General features: G+C 37.4%; 2 protein-coding genes, 1 long non-coding RNA gene and 1 pseudogene across 5 annotated transcripts; 3 read left to right on the forward strand and 1 right to left on the reverse strand.

Annotated features, from left to right (window-relative positions):
• Positions 1-274: 274 nt before the first annotated feature.
• On the reverse strand, positions 275-5,693 carry LOC124342393 (cyclic AMP-dependent transcription factor ATF-6 alpha-like). Of its 2 annotated transcripts, none has more exons than XM_046795373.1 (15): positions 5,361-5,693; positions 3,925-3,992; positions 3,685-3,856; positions 3,553-3,620; positions 2,985-3,096; positions 2,719-2,904; positions 2,456-2,649; positions 2,100-2,389; positions 1,870-2,010; positions 1,613-1,799; positions 1,236-1,536; positions 1,124-1,164; positions 548-1,054; positions 401-477; positions 275-344 (listed from the first exon to the last, which is right to left on the reverse strand). In XM_046795373.1, the coding sequence occupies exons 1-13, from the start codon at positions 5,434-5,436 to the stop codon at positions 860-862; spliced, it is 2,031 nt and encodes a 676-aa protein (XP_046651329.1). In that variant the 5' UTR covers positions 5,437-5,693; the 3' UTR covers positions 275-344; positions 401-477; positions 548-859. The 2 variants fall into 2 exon arrangements, with proteins under 2 accessions (XP_046651329.1, XP_046651328.1); XM_046795372.1 differs by having other exon boundaries at positions 276-344; positions 3,529-3,620.
• A 104-nt stretch (positions 5,694-5,797) lies between these two features.
• Positions 5,798-7,951, forward strand: LOC124342417 (abl interactor 2-like). 2 transcript variants are annotated; one of them, XM_046795407.1, is made up of 8 exons: positions 5,798-6,063; positions 6,138-6,214; positions 6,282-6,553; positions 6,616-6,884; positions 6,940-7,207; positions 7,274-7,516; positions 7,579-7,752; positions 7,827-7,951. In XM_046795407.1, the coding sequence occupies exons 1-7, from the start codon at positions 5,980-5,982 to the stop codon at positions 7,740-7,742; spliced, it is 1,377 nt and encodes a 458-aa protein (XP_046651363.1). In that variant the 5' UTR covers positions 5,798-5,979; the 3' UTR covers positions 7,743-7,752; positions 7,827-7,951. The 2 variants fall into 2 exon arrangements, with proteins under 2 accessions (XP_046651363.1, XP_046651362.1); XM_046795406.1 differs by having other exon boundaries at positions 7,579-7,951.
• A 644-nt stretch (positions 7,952-8,595) lies between these two features.
• On the forward strand, positions 8,596-15,301 carry LOC124342394 (annotated as a pseudogene).
• Positions 15,302-19,048: 3,747 nt separating this feature from the next.
• Positions 19,049-19,480, forward strand: LOC124342509. Its single transcript, XR_006918891.1, has 3 exons — positions 19,049-19,114; positions 19,211-19,286; positions 19,350-19,480. It is a non-coding gene; the product is annotated as an uncharacterized LOC124342509 (long non-coding RNA).
• The last annotated feature ends 8,389 nt before the right edge of the window (positions 19,481-27,869 follow it).

Genomic DNA, 27,869 nt, shown 5'->3' on the forward strand with positions numbered 1-27,869 from the left:
TTTTTCGAATCGATTCTTAAAACTAGCAGACGACACGATTGCTTTAAGAACTAATGCAGCCCTTGTCTGCTAGAATTTGAAATTTGAATCACGTAACCTCTTTAGTTTTTTGTTAAGTTAAACTGATGAACCAGGATTTATTACCCAGATGTACGGTTGGGTAATAAGTAATTGGCGAATAAAGTAATTTGGTAACGTTAAACGACGGTTCTACTACAAAAAAAAAAAAAAGAATTCGTGACCCTCTCTAATTAATATTTCATTTACGTCAAGAATTTAATTACTGATCAGTGATCACACATGTAAGTGTGTTCCACTTTTAGGCGATAAGCCGCATGCAGTGCCTAAGGAAAATTTCTGTCAATAATGGTTTAATTGTTAAAATTATAAATTATGTAACTACATCGGCCTTGTCTTGGCACGCAAAACCAACCGGCGACGAATCAATTCAATGGATTTTCAGCGCTCAGCTCACAACTTAACAAACGATTGAATAGAGCATGATCAACATTTATAAGAAAAAATTTATTAAAAAAAAATACCATACCATAACCCACGTAAAACCAAAATTTGAACTCAAAACACTGGTGTGACTTTAAACTTGTGCCTCTCGTGACCGAAAACTATTCTAAACAAGGTAAGGCAGTCTTTGGTAGTCGTAAGACCTAAAAAAAAATAATCAGAAATAGCAAAACAAACGTCAACCAAAGAATGCTTAGACAAGCTGTGAATGTGTGATGAGAAATTCCGATGTGAATTTTTCTTTTTTTTTTCCAAGCTGTTAACTTTCCAGCAGTTGAGATCTCTTGAAATCGTTTTGGTCGAATGTGACGAGATGTCGCCAAAATAAATGATTAAATCATCCCCTCGAATCGCCGCTGGGATTTACGTTGAAATTGCCAACTTTTTGCTGGTTCTTTTTATTGTTTTTGCGCCAGGCGCGTTTCCCAGTGTCCGGTCTCCGATCTTCCGTGCGATTCCCATCAGAGGTGAACGGAGGGATGGAATCTTCCCTTATGTGTAGAAGTCGCGTGTTGGTCACTTCGCAATCGATCTGCATTTAAACAATAATTGTATTTTAAACGCCCCTCAATCTTGTTTTATTGCATTTTAACTGCATTACCTGCATCATAGCCACATGACCACTGGGTGGTTGCATAGTTTCTGTCAAGGAAATAAAACCCGTTAAATTTAGAGGCCTAAATCGAAATTGTTTCAAAATTGTCGAGACTTACGATTGAGTGGCATAGCAGGAAGGAGGAGAGACATTCGTGGTCGAACTGTGTTATTGTTGTGCTCGGTAGCCGGCAACAAAAGGTGATCGGATGAAAAAGAAACGACGTAAAATGTGTCGTTTTTGCGTTCAATGGCCTCGAAAAAAGCGGCGAAAAGGTATCGATCTGGGAGGGCCTCGTAGATTTGAATTTCATTTTTCGACAATATTTGTGCATGATGGTTTCGTACAACCGAATTCCGTTGGGTGAGTAAATAATTTCGATAAGCCGTGCTGCTCATTTCACTCGAATGAGGTATTACCTGTAATACAAATGAAACGGACGAGATATTCCGATTATAATTTTGTCGATAGACAATATGATTTGCAGAAACATACTTTAGCCAGTTCGTGTTTAGAGGGAGCTCCGTTTGGCAGTTCGACATCAGGTTTTACGGAATTCAAAATGGGTGTGTTAACATTAGTAGCGGGAGCATGGAACCAGCCCCGTAACTCGCTATCGATTCTTGATGATTCTGTAAGGTTTATAAGCATGGGACACATCGGCAAACTCGTGTTTTCACTCCTGAAATGATTCAATTCGAGTTGATTAATTAATGACAAAAAAAAACAAGAAATGAATGAAGTCGTCGTACCTCGTTTCAAAAAGCGGACTCTCTTCATTAGCCCACAAGAGTGAACGACCAGCTCCACGTTGAAAAACTGTGGGTGGCTCAACATTCAAAGCTCCCTCCGGTGATGATAGTCCCATATCATTTTGGTAAAAAAAAACTTTTCTGAGTGTTCCAAAAAATATAATGCAAAGTTAGATTGCTTTTTCTTTAACGTAAATTTCTAAAATTTGTTTCCTTTGCTTTAAAATTACCCAACAGCGGCCATGTTGAAAGAGAGCATCAATAGCACAGCAAAGAAAGCGGTGGTCTTTTTAGCATTTGCACCGAAACTAAGCGATTTGTTTGCACCTTCGCGTTCTCGCTCGAACAAAGCTAATTTTTCCCGTAACATGGCGTTTTCTTGTTTTAGCTGCTGGTTCTCCCGGTTTAAATCAGACAGTGTTGATTCTAAGGACGTAACGTACTCCTTTTTCTTCTTGCGTGATAAACACGCAGACTCTCTGTTTTTTATCATTCGCTGCTGCCGTTTTAATGCCTTCACCTATTGAACGTAATAGGGTGATAATGTCAAATGTTCAAAAAATACAGGAAGGTTAATTTTACATACATCACCGTCATACATTCCAGAAGGTGGTGATGAACAACTCATAATTGGCTTTGAATAAGGATTAGTCGGACTTCGACTATTTATCGACTGAACAAGCTTTTGTGTAGACGAAGTTTTGGCTTCTATCGCGCATTTACCTGAATTTTGTTGCGTTAAACTCGCAAATTCCTCAGCAGTTAGCACAAGTGGCTGACCTGTTTTCAATGTTAACCCATATAATTTCTCAAAAAGGCACATCACTGATATTTTGAATAAAACAATACCAGAAATATTCTGTTTTCCAATAGCCGAACTGTTTGAAACGAGTTTGATCACCATGGGATTGCCAGATAAAGGCTTGGGTTGGATATTACTTCCAAGTTGATTGGATAAATGAACGGTTGGGGAAATATTCGAAACGCTATTTTTAGTTAGCACCACTTTTGCTTCGTTGGGTAAATGAAAGTTACCTGCAACAAATAAATGTGTTTAGTAAGTTCAGTACGTGCAAGTTTTTGAGAGTTGTATTCCAATCTAGAAGATAGCTTACCATCTGGATCAATGGTAATAACTTTGATGATATCTGTATTGTTGGAATGATGTGAAAGAAGGGAAGATTTGCTCTGAATAGGAGGCGAAATTGGCGGCGTATCCAAAATTTGCTACAAAAAAAAGTAAACGTAATTTTTGTGTGTTAAAGATGTTAGTTAAACAATTACATTGTTTAAATAATTGTCATAGTTTGTTTTTCATTTTCTACTCAACAAGATTGATAAGATATGGATGATAAGTGATTGAAATGTATCCTTAGGTAACAGAATTCAAAACTTTAATTCCATTTAAGGAGGGATGTATTCAAATTTTGTTTATTTAAAATTATTCTCAACTTGGAAATTTTCTTTTAAGGTGATAATAAGTTTTAATAATTTTTAAGGTGATAATAAAAAATGTTGATGAAAACAGGCAGTATCTGACTGAAATAAATTTTCAAATTGGCACAACTCTTTCTGAATTCTAATAAACGTGCAAGGAATGGTGAAGATTTTAATGCGAATGGAAATATTGTAGGATTCTCTTAGCAACGTTGCGCATACCTGTATTTCGGATTTAACACTCACCAAAGATCCAACATTCTCCATTGGTGATTGAGCAAGTGGTGATATTGGCTCCAGTTTTACATCATCACCTTCAAAGAACAGAGATTTTAAGTTTAATAATTCTACAGGTGTCAAGGTAAATTGGAAGCATACCAATTCCAGAGAGATTAGGAAAATTACTGGGATCAAATTTGGAAAAATCTTTTTCCAATGTACTTGAATGAAAGTTAAATTCTAGAAGACCAGAATAAGAATTGCAGTCACTATCTGAACTCATGCCAGCATCCATTAACTCGGTATCATGAAATGATGGATGGAATGATACCTGAGAAGTAAAAATTAATTAGATTATCTAAATAAATAATCAATTTAACAAAAAAAAATAATAATTACCATAGGATCATTGGTCAGTTCACTTAATGTCATCATATGGTCATCAGAGCCTAAACTGCTCTCTAAATCTGAATTGGGAAAAAATTTTTGAACATAAGCATCCTCTTAAAAATACATACAATACAAAATTTATACAATTTACTAGGAGTCTGCAGGACGATATCAAATTGAACGATAGTTGAACATAGTTTTCAAATCATTTCAAATTTATTTTAAGCCAATTCTTATTAGCGATAAGATAGCGGCTTGGAAAAACCCAACCATTTCCATCAGTTGAAAATATCAAATATTCTACGAACTTAGATGTCATAACATTTCACGCACGATCAAAAGATGTTGAACTTTAATCCTGCCCCAGTTTAAGAAAAAATCCTTTCCACAAAGTTTTTGCATGTTTTTATGATATTTAAAAAAAATTTGAATAGTAACAGGCTGGGCATAATAACACGTAACAACATGAGCAGACGCGGAAGAATAGAAATTATGACATGCCTCAAGGATTTAAGGAAAAAGTGGTGGAGACCAGTGGTAAAAATTGCGGTAAGGTTACTGTTCCAACAATATTGGGTCAACAACTCATTTTCCTACTTCTTATAAAAATAATTCGTCAATGAGTCTTGTGTTAAATTCATGTGGTATCTTTATTCATTAAATGAATGCGCTAAAATCCAGATTAGTCTATCAGAAATACAAAATGGACCTCAGGTAGAAGAACTACCATTTTTGTCTTGGATTTCCAACGCACGTAGACAGAAATGAAAGTAAAAAATTTCAGTCTTCCATTTCAAGGCCAAGGTCATTCTCGTGCGTAAAAGAAACTCCCCGTATAAACATTTCCGACTGGAGTGAAACCAGAAGTAGTTTCACGCCAGCTAGAGGCAGTTTTTATAACTTGCTTGTCAACTTTTCGTACTGCAGCAACTGACCAATGTCAGCTCTATTACCTCGTGGCGTTACATGCACGAGGAAACAAAAGACTTGTGTATATGCGTAGATGCACTGTACCGAGTTTCAAATAACGATAACGATACTTCAAAATAAACAATAAAATTAAAAGGGGAAAAAATATATATATCGATTCTTACAAGTTCACTGTTGATGTGTCTGAACAAAGGGTAGTTGGTAAGTCATAAAGAACAGGGTAGTGCTTCACCCTCAAGGGGGATTCTTTTGACATTTCATTTCCAAACAACATCTATTAATGCTTCACTATCTATATTCCCTACTTTAAAAAAATGATCGATAATATAGTGTCCAGTGAGAGATACGTAGTCTACAGGGTAGTCAAAATACTCGTGCAATGCAACGTGCAGAAATGAGCAGAACCGTCGTTCATGAGAAAACGCCCCTTAATATCTTCTTGTCCGTCAATGAACGTTTTGGCTATTCAGGCATTTTTTGAAAAATTATGGTACATTTCTAGGATTCCAACTTACCGAAAGAGATGTGTTGTGAGCTGATTTCATCGGCGAAAAACCGAGTATCAAGGCTTGATATTAAATCGAGCGACATTTTTCAAATTCACGCAAGATTAGAGCTCTTGAACTTATGTCAAACGTACGCACTCGACGAAATTTTGACTGCAATCTGAGTTGAAGCAAATACACTTGAAATGGTAACGTGAACACTACCAACTACGTGTCAACCAACGTTATGGCTGATTTCGAAACCGAGATCGTATAAAGAATCTAGGTTTTCTCGATTATTCTCTGATGTTGCTCGCCGGCTGCACGCGATAGATTTTGGGACACACTATAGTTCACTTCATGGCTCTTGCATCGCATCAGTGTAATATTGAGTTTGACGACACCTAGCGTCTGATATGGAAACAACGAGAAGCGTTAGCCGTCTACATCTACCGACAGTTCATAAGGCGAAGATAAGAGGAAATGGAAACTTTTCAACGCGACGACGCCCAGAAAAGTCGCCAACCAACTTCCTTCACACTCTAATTTACCGATTGTTTTTGCTAACCACCAATACACGCTATTGGTGTTAGAGTTTTGCATATTTACAGGTAGTCATTGCTTAGTATTCCGGAAAATTATTGAAAAGATGTCAGACCTAGTCACTTTGATGACCATTGACATCCCCGAGGGTCGAAATAGTCTTCTCGAGAGCCAGACCAATCTGGAAAAGGTAACTATCGAAGCAAATATATGATGTATAAGTGATTTTACGTGGAATTGTATAATGTTATTTTGCTTTCGTAGGTAGCTGATTACTGTGAAGGAAACTATACACAAGCGCAAGACAAAAGGGTGGCATTGGAGGAAACCAAAAACTATACGTAAATACCCACATCTATTTTATTTGAAATGAAACAAAAATTTTGACATTTTACAAAAAAACTCTAGCACACAATCTTTGGCTTCTGTGGCATATCAAATTAACACATTAGCCTTTGGATTTCTTCAAATGCTGGATTTACAAGCAACTCAAATGGCTGAAATGGAAAGCCAAATAAATCATATCAATCAAATGGTTATGATTCATAAAGAAAAAGTTGCCAGAAGAGAGATTGGTGTACTGACAACCAACAAATCCTCCTCCAGACAGTACAAAATCCTTGCTCCTGCCAATCAAGAAAGACCCATCAAATATGTCAGAAGACCAATTGACTTTGCTGGTACTGATTAGTAATAAGCAACCTAGAATGTATAATCAACAATAATGTATTGTAATTTGTAGCTTTGGATGAAATTGGCCATGGAGTTCGGGTTCATAATGAATTACCTCGCCAGAAGAGAGCAAGCAGTCAAGGAAGTAGTAGTAGCTTAGCAGGAATGGGTACACTTGGAGCCCCTTTGATGACTGGAACTCTGAGAGGACACAGCCCTGTACCTCCTGCGCCAACTAGCAAACCACCTACTCCACCCATGGCGCGTGCGATTGGAACAGGAAGCCTATCTAAAGGATCCAGAGAATATCGAACTCCACCTGCTGTTGCCCCACCTCAAGTATGTTATAATTTCTAACTTGAAGTCAGATCTTCTCTAAATCTTGCCATTGAAGGTTCCTTCCAACTATGCCCCCAATTACCCATTGGGTCATTCTCGGCGTGAGAGGAACAGTACTGGTTATGGTACACTACCGATGCCTCATGCGTCTACATCTAGCAATGCCCACCACTCTCAGTACAACGCCCCTCAAATAATGCAACAGGCTCCTCAAATTGGCATGGTCCATCCTCTTCCTCATGGACAACCATCCTCTGTGTACGCACCTGGCTCCGCTACTTATGCTCCAGGTCTTGAACGTCAGAGGTCATACTCGAATCCTCGTAAGTCTTTGAATCTTAATCCATGAAACTGTTTACAGTTGATTTAAAAAGCTATTTATTATCTAGCTCCACCTTCTCCTGGAATGATGAATGTGAACTTGGAACAAATGCCTCTACCTCCACCTTCAAATTACGGAAGCCTTATTACGAATAATGATAATTCTGGTAGGGTTAGAAGTATGTCTCCTCCGCCTCCTCCCCTTCCGATCGAGGATCCCGCTGAAAACGGGGCAAGCAGTCGCCGTAGAGTACTCATGCCGGTAGATGCAGATCTTCCAGGATGGGTACCAAAAGACTTTATTGACAAAGGTACAAGAAATAAACTTGCATCTGTGATTTAATATTACAATAATACTATTCTCGTTTTACAGTTGTGGCCGTCTATGATTACTATGCTGACAAGGAAGATGAATTAAGTTTTCAAGAAAATTCAATCATTTATGTTTTGCGTAAAAATGACGATGGATGGTGGGAAGGAATTTTGGATGGAATTACCGGCCTGTTCCCTGGAAACTATGTCGAGTCTTGCATGTAGTGACTCCAAAGTAAAGTTAAAAACATGATTATGGTTTTGTTAATCTTCATAGCCGCTTGTTTGTCATGTATTTCTTTCTAACAGTTTTATGAGTTTGCGTGCCATTGAGCGCCGCATTTCGACACATCCCCATATTTGGTATTTCTCGTCTTCTTTTTTATATCATTATTTTCTCCTTTTTAAATACATCAGCGGTTTGCCAACATTAATTTTACATTCCTACTTTATTTATGGCTAGCCGTTTATAATGCAACTTTTCGTTGAATAGAGATCATTCCAAAGTAAAAGTTAACATGCATAGTGTTAAGTTCAGAATATATAATATTAAAAATAAAAGAAATAACGCCATTAAAACATGTATGGAAACACCGATAAAGAAGATTGTTTAGAATTGAAGTACAATGAATACAATAGGGAAATTATATCATAATTTAGATTTTTACTTCGGAAAAAGCCGGAACTCCCGGAAGTCTAAAACAAAACTCGATGAGTAAGGTCAGTGAAGTAGCTAGACCAGCTAGACTGGAACATTTTGCGACAGTCGCGACATTTCGTCAAGTGGTGGTACAGGCATGCACTTCATGGCCAGCCGGATGAATTTACTCAAATAGTAGATAAAGAAATTTGATTTATTTAAAGTAATTCACTGCGGGATGGGGATGGAACCAGGGTAGTAGACGAGAGTGGTTTTGTATAGAACCTAAATAGTAAATATTCCGCTTAAAATTTTATTTTTTAAGATTCAACTAAAGCCAGTTCCACGGCTTCAGCTTTATCATGGTTTGACATAAGATGGCGTTGAAAATGTTGAGTCGTTGTATAACCTTAATTATTTATGGACATTACTGATTCGGTTTTCGAAGGTTCTGGGAAGAAATTATCTCCGAGAGTCGTTAGTTACTAGTACCGGGCACGTAGCGTAAGCGGGTCTTTCTTGACGGGACGCCACTCTGTTCGGACGACGGACGGTGTTAGAACAAATAATTCAGTTTTTTTTTAAATCGTGAAATCTTTTTTTAGTCCGGTCGAGCTAGGTTTTAACCCCAAACAAATTGTCAAAAGTTGTTTTTTTCATGAGCTTTGTTTCTATCCCTTTTTTGTATTCCCTGTTAAAAAGCTCCCAAAAAATATTAATATTTAGTGTACTTTTTTTAATGTTTAAAATATGCGTGTTTTTGAGATTCGATTAAAGGTGTTAAAATAAAAGAAAATATTAATTTTGAAAAATGAGCTTTGTTATTTATTCCCTAATATATATTCAGGATAAATTTTGTTCACCTAACTTAAAAAGTTTAAAATTTACAGCCACTTTTAGCTGGTCACCTCCTTTTTTTTCCCCTTAAAAACGCGTCCGTGTTTTACACGGCTCTTATGGGAAAATCATGAAAACGAAAATCGTTGCCGATAGTAAACTAGAGTTCGCTCCTCATCCGTTAAGGTCTCATTTTAACCACCCCAATAAATGATTCCCGGGAGCTAGTTTTACTTTTCAAGTTATTCTATGAAATATAAACCCAATTTTTGTCCAAATTTTCTTACTACACGTTCTATTTTCCGCCACACCCGCAGTGAGCGCTGTTACTTATAGCAAAAGGCTTTTCCAAGAATGTAAACAAAACAGAACGCCACAGCGCTCACTGCGGGTGTGGCGGAAAATAGAACGTGTAGTAAGAAAATTTGGACAAAAATTGGGTTTATATTTCATGGAATAACTTGAAAAGTAAAACTAGCTCCCGGGAATCATTTATTGGGGTGGTAAAGGATAAACCGCCGATTAAAATGAGACCTTAACGGATGAGGAGCGAACTCTAGTTTACTATCGACAACGATTTTCGTTTTCATGATTTTCCCATAAGAGCCGTGTAAAACACGGACTCGTTTTTAAGGGGAAAAAAAAGGAGGTGACCAGCTAAAAGTGGCTGTAAATTTTAAACTTTTTAAGTTAGGTGAACAAAATTTATCCTGAATATATATTAGGGAATAAATAACAAAGCTCATTTTTCAAAATTAATATTTTCTTTTATTTTAACACCTTTAATCGAATCTCAAAAACACGCATATTTTAAACATTAAAAAAAGTACACTAAATATTAATATTTTTCGGAAGCTTTTTAACAGGGAATACAAAAAAGGGATAGAAACAAAGCTCATGAAAAAAACAACTTTTGACAATTTGTTTGGGGTTCAACATACACTTTTGGCTATCCCGACCGGACTATTTCCTTTTAGGTAACTATCAAAACAATGCATGTTACTCTTTCATCTGTCAAGTCTTTAAGATTTTTTTTTTTTTACTTGTTATGAATTCGCAACCACGTGTTGGGTTGGGCTGATTCTAGAACTTTCGATTAAATTTTTCGTTCACGATGAAATTTGGGCAGTGGCCTAGAGTGGCACGGAATCTCCAATCTAATCAAACTTAACGCCATTCGATAGAGCTCGTTAAGCCGATTCGAATGGTGTATGGGAAAGTTTGTGCAAATGAACGCATCCCTGAGTAAATCGACTTTGAAGTTTTTGGTTTACCGGGCTTCCGTAGCGTCCTTGGCCGCCCCTTTGCGCACCCCTGAGCCCACCCCTCGTCCCTTGAGGGATCACCCCTATTTTATTTCTCGGTACCTGAGAGCCTTTTTTTCGAAAAATTTTTGTCCGCCACCGGACTCGAACTCGGAACATGTTTGCTCAATATGTTCTACTAACCGAGAACTGTAACCACTACACCATGGAAGTTGTGGTGAGACGGACTTCAAATACATAAAAACAAAAAAATGTTTTTTTTTGCACCTTCTCTTGTTTTTTTTGTTGACGTGCCTATAAGGACAGACATAATAACAGACACACATAAGGATAATTCATGGCGAAACGTAGAGCCATATTACCTCGTAAACTAATATTCGTAACTAACTCACACACTTTGAAAACTGTCCAACTCGATAAAATATCTCTCCCGTGCGTTAATTTCTTGGACGCGTATTGCGACCGCGAAAATGTAGCTGTCAGGTCGTCCATAATGGTGTAATAAGAGCCATTTATGCAAATCATGTCTTTTATAAGGCTCAAAAGAGCCAAAGGGTGCCAATTCTTTTGTTACCGTCATTGTTGCCATTGCCTCTATATAAGACAACTGTCTAAACGTGAGTTGCCAAATTTGTGAGCTGTATTGTCTCTTCATAGTCTTATTTTCGATACTGATGGTTTAAATACAACATATTCGAAAATATTTGTATCTTATATGGTGTAGTGGTTATAGAACTCGGTTGATAGTACATGTTGAGCAAGTAAGTACCGAGTTCGAGTCCGTTGGTGGACAAAAATTTTTCGAAAAAAAGGCTCTCAGGTACCGAGAAATAAAATAGGGGTGATCCCTCAAGGGACGAGGGGTGGGCTCAGGGGTGCGCAAAGGGGCGGCCAAGGACGCTACGGAAGCCCGGTAAACCAAAAACTTTAAAGTCGATTTACTCAGGGATGCGTTCATTTGCACAAACTTTCCCATACACCATTCGAATCGGCTTAACGAGCTCTATCGAATGGCGTTAAGTTTGATTAGATTGGAGATTCCGTGCCACTCTAGGCCACTGCCGAAATTTGGGTTATTAGCATGGTTATTAGACGTTTCGCACTGTAAGAATTTGATGATAAAATTATCTTAAAGTTCTTGTATTTGAAGTTAATAAGATCATTTCTCCTTCATGATTGATTTTGTGTCATTGACTCTTCTGTCAAATCTTGCAAAATCTACAAATGATTTTTTTTTATTTTTTTATTCTGCAGAACAAAATGGCTGTCAAGACTCCAGCTGTTGGAATTGATTTGGGTACAACTTACTCATGTGTTGGTGTGTTCCAGCATGGTAAAGTAGAAATCATTGCCAATGATCAGGGAAATCGCACCACACCCTCTTATGTGGCATTTACTGACACTGAACGTTTAATTGGTGATGCTGCAAAGAATCAAGTTGCAATGAATCCCACCAACACAGTTTTTGATGCCAAGCGTTTGATTGGTCGGCGATTCGAGGACACTGTAGTCCAGGCTGATATGAAACATTGGCCATTCGAAGTAGTCAGTGATGGAGGAAAACCAAAGATTCAAGTTGACTACAAGAATGAAACAAAGACATTCTTCCCTGAAGAAATTTCTTCTATGGTGTTGCTCAAGATGAAGGAGATAGACTGCTGAAGCTTACCTAGGCAAGCCTGTTAGTAATGCTGTAGTTACTGTACCTGCATATTTTAATGACTCAAAGCGTCAAGCCACTAAAGATGCAGGAACAATTGCTGGTCTCAATGTTCTTCGCATTATCAATGAACCCACAGCTGCTGCAATTGCTTATGGTTTAGATAAAAAGGTACTTTTTTCCATTTTCCCACTATTTTAATTACTAATGTTTTTGTTGTCAATAGGTTGGTGGAGAACGCAATGTCCTCATCTTCGATCTTGGTGGTGGAACTTTCGATGTTTCCATCTTGACGATTGAAGATGGTATTTTTGAAGTCAAGTCCACTGCCGGAGATACTCATTTGGGTGGTGAAGATTTCGACAACCGTATGGTGAACCACTTTGTTCAAGAATTCAAACGGAAATATAAAAAAGAGATGGCTACTAACAAGCGCGCGCTACGTCGTCTTCGAACAGAATGTGAGCGCGCAAAACGCACACTCTCCTCATCTGCACAAGCTAGCATTGAAATAGATTCTTTGTTTGAGGGAATTGACTTCTATACCAGGTAATATTTCTGATAAAACTCTTTTTGCGATTGCTATAACCATCCTTATTAGTATCACGAGGGCTCGTTTCGAAGAGTTGAATGCTGATCTATTCCGTTCCACAATGGAACCCGTTGAGAAGGCCATTCGTTATGCCAAAATGGATAAAACCCAAATCCAGGATATTGTTCTCGTCGGTGGATCGACTCGTATTCCTAAAGTCCAAAAACTATTGCAAGATTTCTTCAACGGGAAGGAACTCAACAAGTCTATTAATCCCGATGAGGCTGTTGTTTATGGTGCTGCCGTTCAAGCTGCTATCCTTCAAGTGAGTTCTAGTTTTATTTTTTGCCATTAGTCGTATTAACTTTATTTTTAAATAGGGAGACAAATCTGAAGCTGTACAAGATCTGCTTTTGCTTGATGTTGCACCTTTATCTTTGGGCATTGAAACCGCAGGAGGCGTCATGACTGCGCTCATTAAGCGCAACACCACCATTCCGACAAAGCAGACGCAAACTTTCACCACTTACTCTGATAACCAACCGGGAGTGTTGATTCAAGTGTATGAGGGTGAACGTGCTATGGTAAAACTTTTATTTTGAAATATGTTGTTTCATTGTAAATTAATTTTTATTTCCATTTGTAGACTAAGGATAACAACCTTTTGGGGAAGTTTGAACTTACGGGTATTCCTCCTGCTCCTCGTGGTGTCCCACAGATTGAAGTTACTTTCGATATTGACGCGTAAGAATTCTAAACTGTTTTGTGAAAATGTATCGAAAATTTAATTATTTTTTCTACAGTAACGGTATTCTGAATGTATCTGCTGCCGATAAATCCACGGGTCGCGAGAACAAAATTACCATCACTAATGATAAGGGACGATTGTCAAAGGAAGAAATTGAAAGAATGGTAATACAATGATTAGATTTAAATTCTGTGTAGATGATCGCACTAACAAATTAAATTACTCAGGTTTCCGATGCTGAGCGTTATCGTTCAGAAGACGAAAAACAACGTGAGCGTGTGTCTGGCAAGAACGCCCTACTCTCTAAGAAACGCTGTGTTCTAAAAGGAAACTAATGTTTTGCTATATCTAAACATGACTTGTTTGTCACCTCCTCCGACACACGATGTTTAGAAATTTTTTTCGAAACAAAAATGATTCCCCACAACCAAACACATTTGTTTTCTTTTTGTTTTTAACCTAACCACCCCGAAAGAACCCCAGGCTATGCTGGAAGCCATGGCCTTGTTATCCCTCCCCTTATTTGCATATTTCTCGAAATTCTTACAAAATTTTATTTACATAAATAAATGAATTAACTTTAAAGTTGAATACCTTAATTTGCAGCTAATGCATTTATACCTAATTTGGTAAAAATCTAATCCTCTTCATCCTCTATATATTCATTTTATTAGATAAAAAAAATTCATTGAGGGGACAATTCCAAACATAGTTTCAAGAAAGCCATAAACAAATTTTTTAAATAACTACGATTCAAGAGATTAAGTACTTAAAGTCCCAAAAGTACTATCAGTCAACATACTTTTATACAACTAGTGTAAAAAAAGCTTTTCATTATGTACTGTTTCTTTCGTATGCTATATGTATGCGTATTGCCTAAACATACGTAACGTGCATAGGCACGGTGCGTGAAATGGCCTATACATCTAGTTTGTCCGTCGATATTGTTGACTAAGCATATCTATGCATCGAGTGTGTCGCCAAATGGCTCACATAATGTTTTTTAATTCATTTGTGTGGTGTGTGTGATGGATGCTACGAAGCGAATTGGAAGTGATGTTTGGATATTCGGAAAAATTTTCAAAGGTCCCAACGCCCATCGTCTAATATGACATGATTGTGAAAGATTCGAAACTTCTCTATAATGGCACAGTGGATCAGCATCGAACTAGAACCCGGGAGTCCCGAGTTCAATACCCATCGCAGTCATATCAAACAAGTGGCACGGGCCTTTTATTAAGTATGTTGAATAATTATTCTACCGCCGCTGTGTGAAATTTGGACGAAACAAGCCGTTGATAATTTTCTGCTAGGATGTATACAAACTAAAGATAAGGTTTGCAATAAACTTGATTATCAAACCAATTCACGCGATATATACTTATTTCATTTGTTGATGTTTCAAAATGTTTGTTTTTTACATCCCGCCAAAGAGATGCAAAAAGTTAACATTTTTACCTTTTCTTAACGCAATGTTTAGTTAAATCATGTGTCGTTTAATGAGGGGCGTTTATTAGGTTTAATGTCAAAAGTGGCGCGAAGGTAAAAATGAGAAAAAGAAATTTACTCCATTTTTTAAACTTTGTGTTTCCGTTTTGAAAACATAGAATTTAGAATATTTTCAAAGCATGGTCATGTTTCCCTTTTTCAACACAGCGTTTCTTAGAGAGTAGAATCTTACTGCTTCAACATGAAATCAACAGTTGAAGATGAAAAATTCAAGGATAAATTGTCTGATGCTGACAAAACTACCATCATGGACAAGTGCAATGAGATTACCAAATGGTTGGATGCTAATCAGTTGGCTGAAAAAGAAGAATATGAGCATAAGCAGAAAGAAATCGAACGAGTTTGCAATCCGATTGTTACTAAGCTCTACCAAGGAGCTGGAGGTGCTCCTCCTGGTTTCCCCAGTGGCGCTGGAGCTCCTGGTGCTGGTGCCCCCGGTGCTGGATCTGGATCAGGACCAACTATTGAAGAAGTGGATTAATCATTTCGTATTGAGCCGAAAACAAAATCTGTACCCAAATTTCATTTCCACAACTCGTAATTTTACAAACGTATTCATAGTCATCACCGAATACACGAATTTATTTTACTTGTGCAATTGTTACAAAATCACGCAATCACGTCACCTAAACAAAAAAGTAATCATGTATCTAAGGCAGATCTAAGGGTACTTAACCGTCTTAGCACGTCACATGTCATCAGAAACGAGAATAATTGTTTTCATACGTATGTAACTTCCATTTCATTAACATGAATTCGTTTTTCACTATTGACAAAATTTGATTTTTCTTTTTGTTCTAAAAGTAAAAAAAAAAGTATTTTCAAAAAAGCTTCAGCTGGCTGAGGGCTGTAACCTGGAGCTATTTGGGAGGTTTATTTTACATTGGTTCCTAGATGGTTTTTTTTAAAGCACGGGTTTGAGAGGGTTGGGCCAATAGCGTGTAAATGGGTTTGCCCCTGGTCGCTTCACGAGTCACAAAAGTTTAAGCCGGGTCACGACCCGGATTTTTTATCGGGTCAGACATAATTTTTTAAAACTTAACAATAGGATTATCTATAAATGTAGGGCAATATTTACTAAATTAAATTAAATAGCGTTAATGGGTCCGCCCATGGTTGCCTCACAGGTCACAACAATTTTTACAAGCCGTGTCACGGCCCGGGTTTTTTATCGGGCTAGATATACTTTTTTAAAACTCATCAATAGGTTTATCAATAAATGTACGGGCAATACTTACTAACGTTTACAAATTGAATGTGTTTTCTTTGTTTAACGAACCAAAAAAAAATTGAGACATGAAAATTGATGTGAACATGAACAAGTAGCTAGACATAACAGTGAACATGGAACATTACCAAAATCACGCTTTTCGTACTGCATACAACCCTCTTTCGCCCTTAGGGCCTAAAGGCGAAATACGAAAAGGGTGATGAAACGTCGAACAAAAAAAAGGTACCGTGTCACCACTACAAGAGCACACGACGGTTGAAAAACACTATAGGGATTCCCTTTGATTATTAAAAAATGTGATTAGACTTTGGGATTGCTTTAGATTGCTAAATTTTTGGGGCACTTGTTTTATTCAATTTTGTCGTTTTTGTTCCACAATAAACGCGTAGAAAATAGGTTTTCTAGTTAGAAATCTAAAGATGAATCACACATAAAGCCAACTAATAAAGTCTCGAGAAAATCCGCGTCGGCACTTGTCATCGTCGACTGCTGGGCGAGTATCGACCCGTAGACGACAACCACAGATAAAACAGGAAAAGATTTGCGAAGATTTGAACGAGAACACAAGCATACACTAGCGTCCCTGTAAACTGAATCCAGAACTACGCCAATATCCTGACAGAATATCTTTTCCACACTGATCCATCCAATTGTCTCCTAGGTGGCGTTCAAGTACAAATTCAGATCTCTGTCTGTCAAATACTTATACCTGGTGCCAAAATTGAATAGCTCTTCAAGTGTCTATTCTACGTTTCAAATGTTGCAAATTGCAATGTTGCATCACTCATTTCACAACCATCTCTCATCCCCTTATTTCAACACCCAATTCTTTGTTCTTAAACATGCCAGAACAGAACTAACCGGCTAACCCGCGCCACGAAAGGTTACTGTCTCTACCACTCTAAACCAAAAGTGGCCTTGCCCGCATCATGGCAGGTCCTACTTTTCTCTCCCTCTCATACAACATGCCTTGCTCCTGTTTTAACAGGAGTGACTTTTTATCGCTCTCTTCATTTCTCTACTTCTTTATTTCACGCGACGTTTTCTAACGGAAATTTTATTCCAAACAATAAATTGGAAAGGGAATGTTGTGGAATAAATTGAGCTGGGTAAATTGCAAAGGGTTGAATATACAAGTCAGAGTCGTTAATTATCGACAAATCTTGTTATTATCCGTTATTATTAAGTTATTAATAAGGCAACCACAGAAAACCCGAGAAGAGGGAGCCATTTGTCAAAGGAGGCTATCGTCGCTGAGACTCCAATTTTTTATCGTTATTCATGTGAACCGAAATTCCCTGCTTGGAGTTGTAAGACAAGTTACGGATCGAAAAATATAGGCCTACAGCAATGTGATAAACAAATACAAAATAAGGAGTCGTATATACTTCCAGTTGCTTGGTTAGCTTTTCCATTTCTTGTTTTGTTGCATCTGTTGTTGGGGGTAAGGAAACTGAGGGTGTCATTTCTTTGCTCATGTTATCCTCTTTTTCTTCTTTCCTTGTCCGCTTCAAGTTTTTCTTTTTAGTCATGTTTTTTTTTGAACTTTCTCCTTGAATTCATCAATGTCTGCGTCATAAGCTGCATCACCATCTGAAATTAAAAAAATTTAATTTAAATTTAAGAAAGACACAGACATTGAATTTATCCTCATTGCTTTTCTCTGCTCAGAACAAAATAGGGTTAGAAGATTGGGCACAGGCGTTTACTCCTCGTCGTCCTCGTCGAGGCTGCAATCTGAAAAGGTGCTCGACAGATCGCTGTCCTCGTCCGAGGTGCTGTTTTCCTCCAAATCCAACCTGGCCTTTTTGGCTTTCTTTTTACGTAGGGCCTTTTTTCTCTTACGCTCTCCTTCTTCTAGGTTTTTAATTTAAAAATTTTTATTTTTTAATTTGTGATTAATTATGATGTCTTACCTTCAGACTCTCCAGAATCATCTCTGGTTCTGGTTCTCATCAGCTTGTTGAAGTCGTATTTGTGGGCCAGCTTGTTGATGTGGCAAATGTGGGCCAGCTTGTTGATTTTGTTGAACTCTCGGTTCTCGTTGTACAGAAGTGTACATCAACATCAATTGAACTCTCCTTCCTCCCCAGCCAGGACCAATAATCGGAGTTTCCTGCAAAAAGGAAAGTGAATAAGTTTGGTTAGAAAAATACCAATACGGGTAAGTCCAACAAAGAATAGGAAGGGAGATAATTAAAGAAACTTAGGTTGATAAATAGCCAGGTGTTATGTGTAACACAGTTGTTAAATTTGTATTCAATCCCATGGGTGAAGGTATGGTTGATTCTCTTCAGACTCTTTTGAATCTTGCGATGTGCGTTACATTGGTTTACAAACGAAAGATTTGCAGCCAAAAACCTCATTACTTGACGAATTCGCCTCTGATGATAACCATTTCCTGTGACAGAATTGGACCTGGTTAAGTCGATCTCACGAATTACCATCTTTGCTGAAAACAATCAGAGCGTGTCGAAGAATCAGAGCGTTTACTCCTCGTCGTCCTCGTCGAGGCTGCAATCTGAAAAGGTGCTCGACAGATCGCTGTCCTCGTCCGAGGTGCTGTTTCCCTCCAAATCCAACCTGGCCTTTTTGGCTTTCTTGTTACGTAGGGCCTTCTTTCTCTTACGCTCTCCTTCTTCTAGGTTTTTAATTTAAAATTTTTTATTTTTTAATTTGTGATTAATTATGATGTCTTACCTTCAGACTCTCCAGAATCATCTCTGGTGTCGTTTCCAGTACTAAGGTCTCCATAAGAATCTGATTCCCCTTCAGAGGATTCAACATCGGGGTTCACATCTTCCTTGTCAGAACTTTCATCATCAGAGGCTGTAAGTTCAAATCAAATCAGCAAGTTACACATTTATCTTAATAGTTATAAAGGTGAAATATGAATTATAAGAATGATTTACTTACTCTCTCGATACTTGAGGTGCTTTTCATAAATGAGGAGCCAACTGTAGTGTGTACTTTGGCATCTAGAAATAATAAGATAAAAGACAAATTAAAGTAGAACCTACAACCTACAACCTGACAAACTTTAAATTTTATATTAAATAGTTATATTAATTGAAATAATAACATTTTAATAACATTCTTACCTGAGTTTTCAGGTTCCAAAATCCTCCAATTCAGGCTCGTAGTCTGGTATTATCCTATCTTCTTTAAATTTTAGGTATGGAAATAGCAATTAGGTATCATTCATTTATATATGTATTACTTACTGTAGTAATCTAGCTGAAATTCTTCTTCTTTACTTTCTCGTTCAAAGGAGAGAAATGGATTGTCCGAATCTGGATATTCATGCTCGGATTGTGAGTCTTCAAATGATTCCTCCACTGATATCAGTATTAAAGAATTAATGAATTTGTGAAATAATCTTTTATTTAACCGATATTTATACTTATTAGGTCGTTCGGATTAAACTTTGAAATTGGTATTATTATCGTCACTGCTCCAATTTTTTATCGTTATGCATCTAAACCAAAATTCCTTGCTTGGAGTTGTAAGACAAGTTAAGGATCGAAAGATATAGGCCTATAGCAATGTGATAAACAAATACAAAATAAATTTAAATTCTCTCTGGTGAGTCCCGTGGAAGGCTATGGTGTTTGGTCTGTGTATTGGCTTTATTTCCAGATGGTTATTGGCCTCAAAATCCATTCCCTGCCTCCATCCTCTTGCAAAGTCGAAACCAAGATTCTATGGAATTCAAGTTTGTCGGTAGGGTCGATGGGGCAAAAACATTTTAATGCAATTAATCTAAAAAAATATATCTTGCATTTATTCCGTGGTTTGCTCTACTACTCCCTTTATAAAAAACCTTTGCTTGTTAATAAAAATAAATCTGTCATACTATTTTCATTGCTTTTTTTCGTGTTCCGACTCTGAATCCGTAGTTGTGTAGGAGTCGTGTACGTGAGGTTGAAGAGGGTATCCTCCTCCTCATCATTTTCATCGTTACTTGGATTAACAATAAGATGGTTATCAATTTCCGAATTTTTTTTTAAAAAGGAACTTTACAGCGTAGGGAAAACGAACTTTTGGAGATTATTGGATGGATTGATTATTGCAATGGATATTACGCCAGAAATCTGAGTCGACGACGGAGCCGATTATCGTCCAGGAGGTATGTTTTGTGTATTTATTATTTCATTTCCATCGCGTGAAATTTTCTCCAATCAAACGGGGGCCAACAGCAAAAATCTATAAATTTAAATTTTCAAGTTTGCATTTTCAAGAAGGTATAAGGGAATTTTTCGAAAAAAATACTTTATAATCAGAATCTGAATCTGTGCTACAAGAATCAGAAAATTTATCGGAAAACTTTTCTTTCCCTTCATCACCAGAGAAAACGTGCATATCAGCTCCGTCAACATCGTTTTGATTGTCTTGTTTTTGGCGTTTGAAATCTTGTAGCTTCTTTCCTTTCTTTGTTTTTGGGCTTTTTTTCTTTTGGGATTACCTTCATATTTCAAAAAAAATTAAAATTAATTTTAATAGATATTTAACATTCATTCCTACAGGTACACTAACCTTTTGAATCAACATTCCCTCCTTCTGGAACGGTTTCTGCTGCCTGAAGATCCATTTAAGGGTTGACAATTTCTCCCTATTCAAATTTTTTTTGCATAATCTGTAAGTCAAAACAATATTAGTCCACCGTTTGATTGATTTAAAAAAATTAATTTTCATTTAATTTGTCTCAGGATACGAATAATCCTGAGCAATTCTTTAAGAATCGATATCCGTCCGTATATTTGGGATAGCAAGAAAGCTAGATTTCAAGTCCCGCGTTTTGCAACATGCACTTCATTTCACTAGAGTCGGCATTTGATCTATTAGCTTCCAATTCAAGTCCTGCTGTTTTTAGGCATTTTTAAAATATAGTCATGCTAGCGGTTGAGCCATGATAATAAAAATAACTTTTGCTGCTTCGTTTTGCTTGAAATATTTCATTACGTCGGAAACTGAATTTATTAGACCACCTTCGGGATCAGGTAACCCCGTTTTTTTTTCAAGTTGAAGGCTGCCGCCCAGTATTGAATTGTACCTAGGGTGGTATTCCCTTTTTTGGATGCAAGCAGTTGCGTCGACTGACACTGTGCATTTCATCGGCAATTTGTTCGACTTAATAATTTACAACAACGTGTCCAATTATATGGTTTCTAAATGTGTAAAAAATAGATTAGTATCAAAGAAATCAACAGCAGGAAATCAAAATAGCACACAAATCCGATCTCTTCTAACTCATACCTGGCATACACGTAATGTTGTACTGTGCAAATTTTTCTTGGACAACACTGGGCAAAGGAAATATTCCAGGCAAGTTGTCATGGAGGATCCTGAATGCATGGTGTCCACCATGAATCCATGAGTTAATGGATAAGTCGGAAAGCACACTGTCCTCGTAACGACGTTCTCTTTTATTCTTTCCGTATTGTTTCATGTATTGACTCATCATTCGCTTCAGGAGATTCATTGAATCAATATCTTCTTGTGTTTGCGTCTCTCCAAAACTAAAGAACTCAAACTGCTTCCGGTATTTCGCAACCATTTCTTTAAGTCGCTCTGATAAAACCTCATTCTTCTTTGAGAAAAGAGATATTTCGTCGAGGATCTTGAAGTGGTTCTCGATGTAAGTTTCATAAATATCAGAGGCACCAGCCCTCATTATGGCTTGTTTTCTTTTTTTTTTCACACCTTGGTTTGTTTTCGTTGCATTTTAGTTTTTTTTTCATCCTTATTTTAAGTCCAGAACGTCCAGAAATGACAGAAGCAGAGGATTCAGCAGGAAAACAATGGTAACGTGATGTATTTCCAGACTTTACAACTTCTTTTGATTGATAATTGTTAGAATCAGCATTTCCTACTTTCGACCATCGTCAGATGGTTTCTCACTGTCCGAGTCGCTGGATTTATTCTTCGAACCATTTTCTACAACCCATTCATTATCGGATTTGTTTCATTTTGTGGTCTTCTTGACTTGCTTTTCGACTTCCATGACGGTTTTCTTCCTACGTTTCCCACCTGTAATCAAAATTATTAACAGCTGTTGTCAGCAACATAGTAATGATAGTAACAGAATAGACAACGCATAATAGCAATCAAGATAACATACCAGAGCTATCATCCAGAGTTTTCATCGTTGTCATTGATGACTGATTTCTTTGTTAGATCGAATAAATATGCCTGAGGAGTTTCGTCACCAACTGTAAAAAATACTTTTAAAGCCATCATGACCAATAACATCACTCAACAGTTAAATTCATAAATATATACCAGAAGTTCCTAATTTCTGAATGTGCTCTGTAAATTTGCTAATCTTACAATAGTTTTTCAATCCTAAAGTGTAGCTCCAGGTCTAATGAAAAATAAGGCAACGAATACGAGCACCTGCTTTCAATTCGTAGTTTTCAGGGTCATACTTGACAACCATAACATTTCTGTTACACTAATCATCAATGTGAGCAGAAATGGATTTGCCTATATGATGTCCAAAGCTTCTTTGTTTTCCTGACTGCTGTTGTGTAAAAATTAGAACCAGTAGAACCAGTAGAATGTCCAGTCTGTTTTGAACTTTTCATGCTGAACGATGGATTTTGTTCAGATGTGTTAGGAGATAAATAAATTAATGGCATCTTTCAAAGAAGAGCCCAGCAAAAGGTCTTAATGGATTTCTGCGAATCTTCTTCACCAGGTTAAAAACTTAGTGTACGATGGTTGCTTCCAACACCTTTGGCCAAGCAAACCTTTCTTTTCTTCCTCCGACAAGGCTTTATAAATTTCACATTCACCAAAAATGTTTTTGATAGTTTTTCTAGGGATTCAGGGCTTTCAATTTGCACTAGTTTGAATGTAGTTGTAGCCAAGTTATTTTATTATTTTCACAATGGGGAGCCAACATTAGTCCATTCGTCTTAAGTGTATCATACACGTCTACTTCGAAGCTCATTTCCCTAAAATACGATTAATATTTATCAAATGAATAAAATTCAACCCTGAAGTATATAATAAGAAAAAACAAAAATACCTAATTTTAGAATAATAAACAATCCAATTAAACAAACCTTGACAGTGTGACTTTTGGTGACTTTCAGAACGCTATTATCCTCTGCAAAGGTTCTTTCGATTTCCCCGATTTTCCCCGATTTTCCCCTTGTTTCCCCTTTTTCCCCATTTTCCCCAATTTTCCCATTTTTCTCCATTTTCCCCGATTTCCCATCAACTGAACCAGGGGAAAAAGAGTCGGCAACCACTTGAAAACAATTGCCTTTGTTCACGTATTTTTTTTAGCCCTATATATTTTTGCCGTGTAGCAAATATGGTAGTTCTGGTCAGAATAAAACGCCTAAAGAGGATTTTGCCGAGAAAAAAGATGCCAAACAGTACACGATGGAAAATTAAGATATAACTGAGGCGGTTTAAAGTTGGATTACAGATCGCACAAGAATAAGCGAAGCAAATCTGCAAATCTAGAAGAGGACAGAGAAGAAAATGAAAAAATTAAGCCTACACCCCCACCTCATTTCCGCCTCCACAGTCATCGTCAGCAAAATCGTAGATGTCGGAGAATTCTCATTGAAGCAATTTGTTCATACATGTGCATCTTTTAAGATGCAAAGTTAATGAATTCTGAATACAAACTTACTTTTGATAACAATCATGCGGTCTACTCTGTTCTTAATTAGTGGTCAAGCAGCTGGAAGGGGGACGCCATATATGATTCACCACATAACTGGGCTTCGGTGTCTCTGGAGGATTGGCATAAGTTTTAATTGACACAAGAGCAACCTCATAAAATAAAGAAAAATATGCAAAAAAAGAAGGGTATGAAGCGGGTCAAGAGACAAAAGAGCATGGAAACGAGAGAAGACAGTGAAGGCATGCAAACCACCAAATGCAAACCCCCTAAAATACCTAATGCAAATGATGAAAGAATTGAAAAAGCACTGCTGCATGACTGCATGACTCTTGCTTTTGCTCAGAATGAGGATCCATCATTCTAATATGAATGTAAAGTGTGTTCAAATTCTAATGTAAAGTGTAAACAAAAGAAGAATTTAAAAAAAAAACAAGACAATGTTTTTGGCAAAGCCAATGCCAATAAGAGACTAGGCATACGGGAATAATTGAAGATATATTGGGCAAAGAGGAGGATGAGCCATGGTAAACAGATCAAATAAGATATGGACATGTCGTGGACATTTCTTCATTCTACATCGTCGTGAAAACATTAAATAATCATTTTCTGGATACATTTTATAATTACATCTTAAAATAATTACCGGGTGCTTTATGATGGTAGAAAGGGTCCCGGACATTCAGGCCAGTGACATTCAGGCCAGCGACATTCAGGCCAGTGGCCTGAAAGTCCCCGCCACTGGCCTGAATGTCCAAATCCTTTCAGGCCAGTGGCGGCAGTAGGTACATTTTCATTTTCAAAGTCTTGAGTCTTTACATACCCTGTTTTGGCGTTTTTAGAAATATTTTTAGAAGTTGGGAAAGGGTATTTTTTTTCTGCCAAGGCAGTTTAAGTCAGTTTTAGCATTTAGGGAAGTTTTTCTTTACAAGTCCCAACAAAACAATTTTGAGCAGAAAATACCAAAAACAAAAGAAAATTGTTACAAAAACAAAACAAAAAATAGATACAAAGTAATGATGGGGTTGTTGATTGGAAGAATAGGTAGTAAGCGAGCTCTTCAATTCACATGAAGCTTTTAAATTTTATCTGAGACGACATCTTATCTCTGAAAGTTTTCCCGAGTTAAAATTTCTCACTGACATGCGAAATCGAACGTAAATTTGATGAGGATAAAAAAATCCGTCAGATAAAGATTTACATTACAGAACCGTCGTGTGTATGGTAAAGTTCAAGTATTTTATAGTAATGGAGGTAATGGTTTAAAAAGTTCATGATACACTTCCTAACTTGCTATTCAACTAAAATTTAAAATCACAGACTATTTCAATAAATTTCGCTGCCCTTTTTCTTTAGTGTAGGAGGGTGATTCATAAAAGGCTATAGTTATTATGGCAAAGGGGTTGGCTATATCTTACTGGCCTGAAAGTCCCCTGGCACTGGCCTGAATGTCTCCCGTTCAGGCCAGTGGCCTGAATGTCGCTGGCCTGAACGTCACTGACCTGAACGTCACACATCCTGGTAGAAACACACAAGGAATTATTATCCGATCTTGTCTCCTCAATTAAATTTCGTTTATGGATCGATGTTCTCGAAATGGGTGCCAAACTAGTTTGCTGTTGAGAATGCTGATTTGAACTGATTGGTGATCTCCCTAGTGAGACGTGATCTATATTAAAGAAAATAAACAGTTAGAAAGTGCATGATTCGAGCAATTATAAAATTTAAAATCACAATTGTTGATGTCTCTATTGTTAAAACTAGTTTGCTGTTGAGAATGCTGACGTAAACTCTTATGTGAGCTGTTTGGTAAGACATGATCTACATTCCAGGAATAAAATATACCATAAGCAAGTGTATGATTCAAGCGAGTGAAATTCAAACTCACAATTATTGAGATTTCTGTGGTTAAAAGCACTTAGCTGTTCCCGTTAACTGTTAGATGAGATGACAGGTGGGCTGTTAATTGAACGGTCACGTAAAAACTATTGATATAAAGCAAGTTAATTATTAATGGATCACTTTTAAAATACAGTAAATTGTAGCCTCATTTACTGGAACTTAATCGATTCCCAACGAGGTTACACATGGAATGTTATAATGTATCCAATGACGAGCTGAGTGAATCTTCAAAAAAAAGATCCTGAGAATAAGAAATCATATTGTAATATAAGAAATCGTAAAGGGGAGACTGTTGATAGTTCGGACGAAATTCGCTGTTAGACCATAACTTTTTAACGGTTACGAATTTTTTAGATTTTTTTCAAGAGCAGAATTATCGTAATGTGCGCTATAACTGGTATATCTGACAAGAAAGATGAGTAATATGAATTTGAAATTTCGTAAATTTTTGACTGGACAAAAAACGCGATTTAAGACCAGACAGTGTGTGTGTTACACGGTGTAACCCTATAAATGCTATGAATAACCAGTTTAAATTTTTTTAATTGTTAGTTTGTTCATTTTATGTGATCTTTAAGAAAAAGTATAGTTTAAGTATGTTTAGACAAAAAGTTTTATTCTTAATGCAAAATCTACGTTTGACAATAGGATAAAAAAACTAGACAGACCAAATTTAAGAAACTAGGAAACTTAATAGTATAAAAAAATAAAGAACAATTAAAGATCGGTCGTATTGACTCCTTTTACAACTCTTCTTGTGCGAGTCCTCTTTGGTGACGGAAGTGCTGCTATCCGATAGAATAGGTTGATATCTAAGTCAAAGTTGTCGGCGGACTCAGTCACAGATCCACTATTCTCTTTGTACTTAGCGTTCTTCTAGTTATTTGCAACGAGAAGCAGAATCCTTAGCGTTACTTCTGGGACAATCCTGCTCTAAAGAATTGTTCTATGGTGTGCTAGTGAGGATGCACGTTCTACCAGTGTTTCTTCTAGGTGCTGTTGGCACTCTTTCCTGACTAACTTTTTGATAAGACCTACTTTCTTCAGGTATCACAACCCTTCTTGACACAAAAGTGCTCGGATTTCTGACTGTGTGTTGAGGCGACGGCACTGACAGCAGTTGTAGCCAGGTCCGCGGCAACCGATGCTGAAGCGACTACGCTAACTGATGTTGAAGCGATGGCGCTGGCGAAAACTGCAATAAGAATAGCAATTTAAATGAAATTAATACCGAGCTACATTTATAAGAAATGTACCAGACGATACCTTGGGGTCGATCAGTTTTAAATGACGGTATGAAAGACGACGATAAGAAGTTTATTTTGTTAGGCAGATTGCAGTTTCCTCGCTTTCTCTACATCCAAACTCTAGTTACCAAAGGGTTTTCTCCCATCCCCATGATTAAGACGTCGACATGGCTTCCAACTCGTGACTTCGGTTCCTTCCCAGTTGTATACGTGGTCGTCGTAACCGAGCTGTCGTTCGGATTGTATGGAGCTCACTGAGAGTTTTCGTCATCAACCAGAGAAGACGGAGGTTTCAAAAGCCCATTTGTATTGACCTCATTGAAACAGTGCACCCTATATCAATTTTCTTTTCGTCGCTCCACAACTGCACGTGTTTTCGTAAACTCGTTTCATTTGAGTTGTTGAGCCCCGGAAGAAGGTGTCAACGCTATTGTAAACAACTTTTCTTCTGCCCAATGTAATACATTTTTTGCAAATGTTGTTTTTTAAAATTACTAAACGGTATTGGTAACATTCGCCTTCGGCGAATACACACCTCATTTTAAAAAGGGCTGTTCGTCGTCGCCAATGTTGAAAATGAAAAAAATAAAATTGAAAATAAGTACTTGTTCAAAGATTTTTAATTGTTCTGGTTTCACCATTTAACATCTGGATTGGTCACACGATTTCCAGATACATGGAAAGATCGTAAGCAATGACAAAGCGCAATTGTAGGATAAGAGAAGTTCGAAATTTAGAGTCCTTGAAGGTCAGGCCCCAAACGCCGAAAGTGTCTGGAGTCTCCGTTGGTATGTCGAGCAAGTCTTTGTCACCCAACTCCCCGTGAGACGGTGCACGAGACGCAGTTAGGAATGGCGTGAGCCGCACTGGTCGACGAGGCAGAGAAGGTCAAACGAAACGAGTTGTATAAGAAGTTCCCTAATGGGCAACCGCAGCCCACAATTTTTTCTGGGCTTTTTCGATCAACGTAAACGAGAGTAACGCCGGATTGTGAAGAATTCGACGCATAGTCTCTTGCCAAATAAACAAACACCATAACACAGCAGCAGGCCCTTAAGAACTAGCCTTAACTTTTCAGCAGCTAATTTTGTTTCGGCAGAGGCTGCAGTGGCAAATCCCAGTCTGGGTAATGATCAAAT

Source organism: Daphnia pulicaria, chromosome 6 (assembly GCF_021234035.1).
Source record: "Daphnia pulicaria isolate SC F1-1A chromosome 6, SC_F0-13Bv2, whole genome shotgun sequence".
NCBI lineage: Eukaryota > Metazoa > Arthropoda > Branchiopoda > Diplostraca > Daphniidae > Daphnia > Daphnia pulicaria.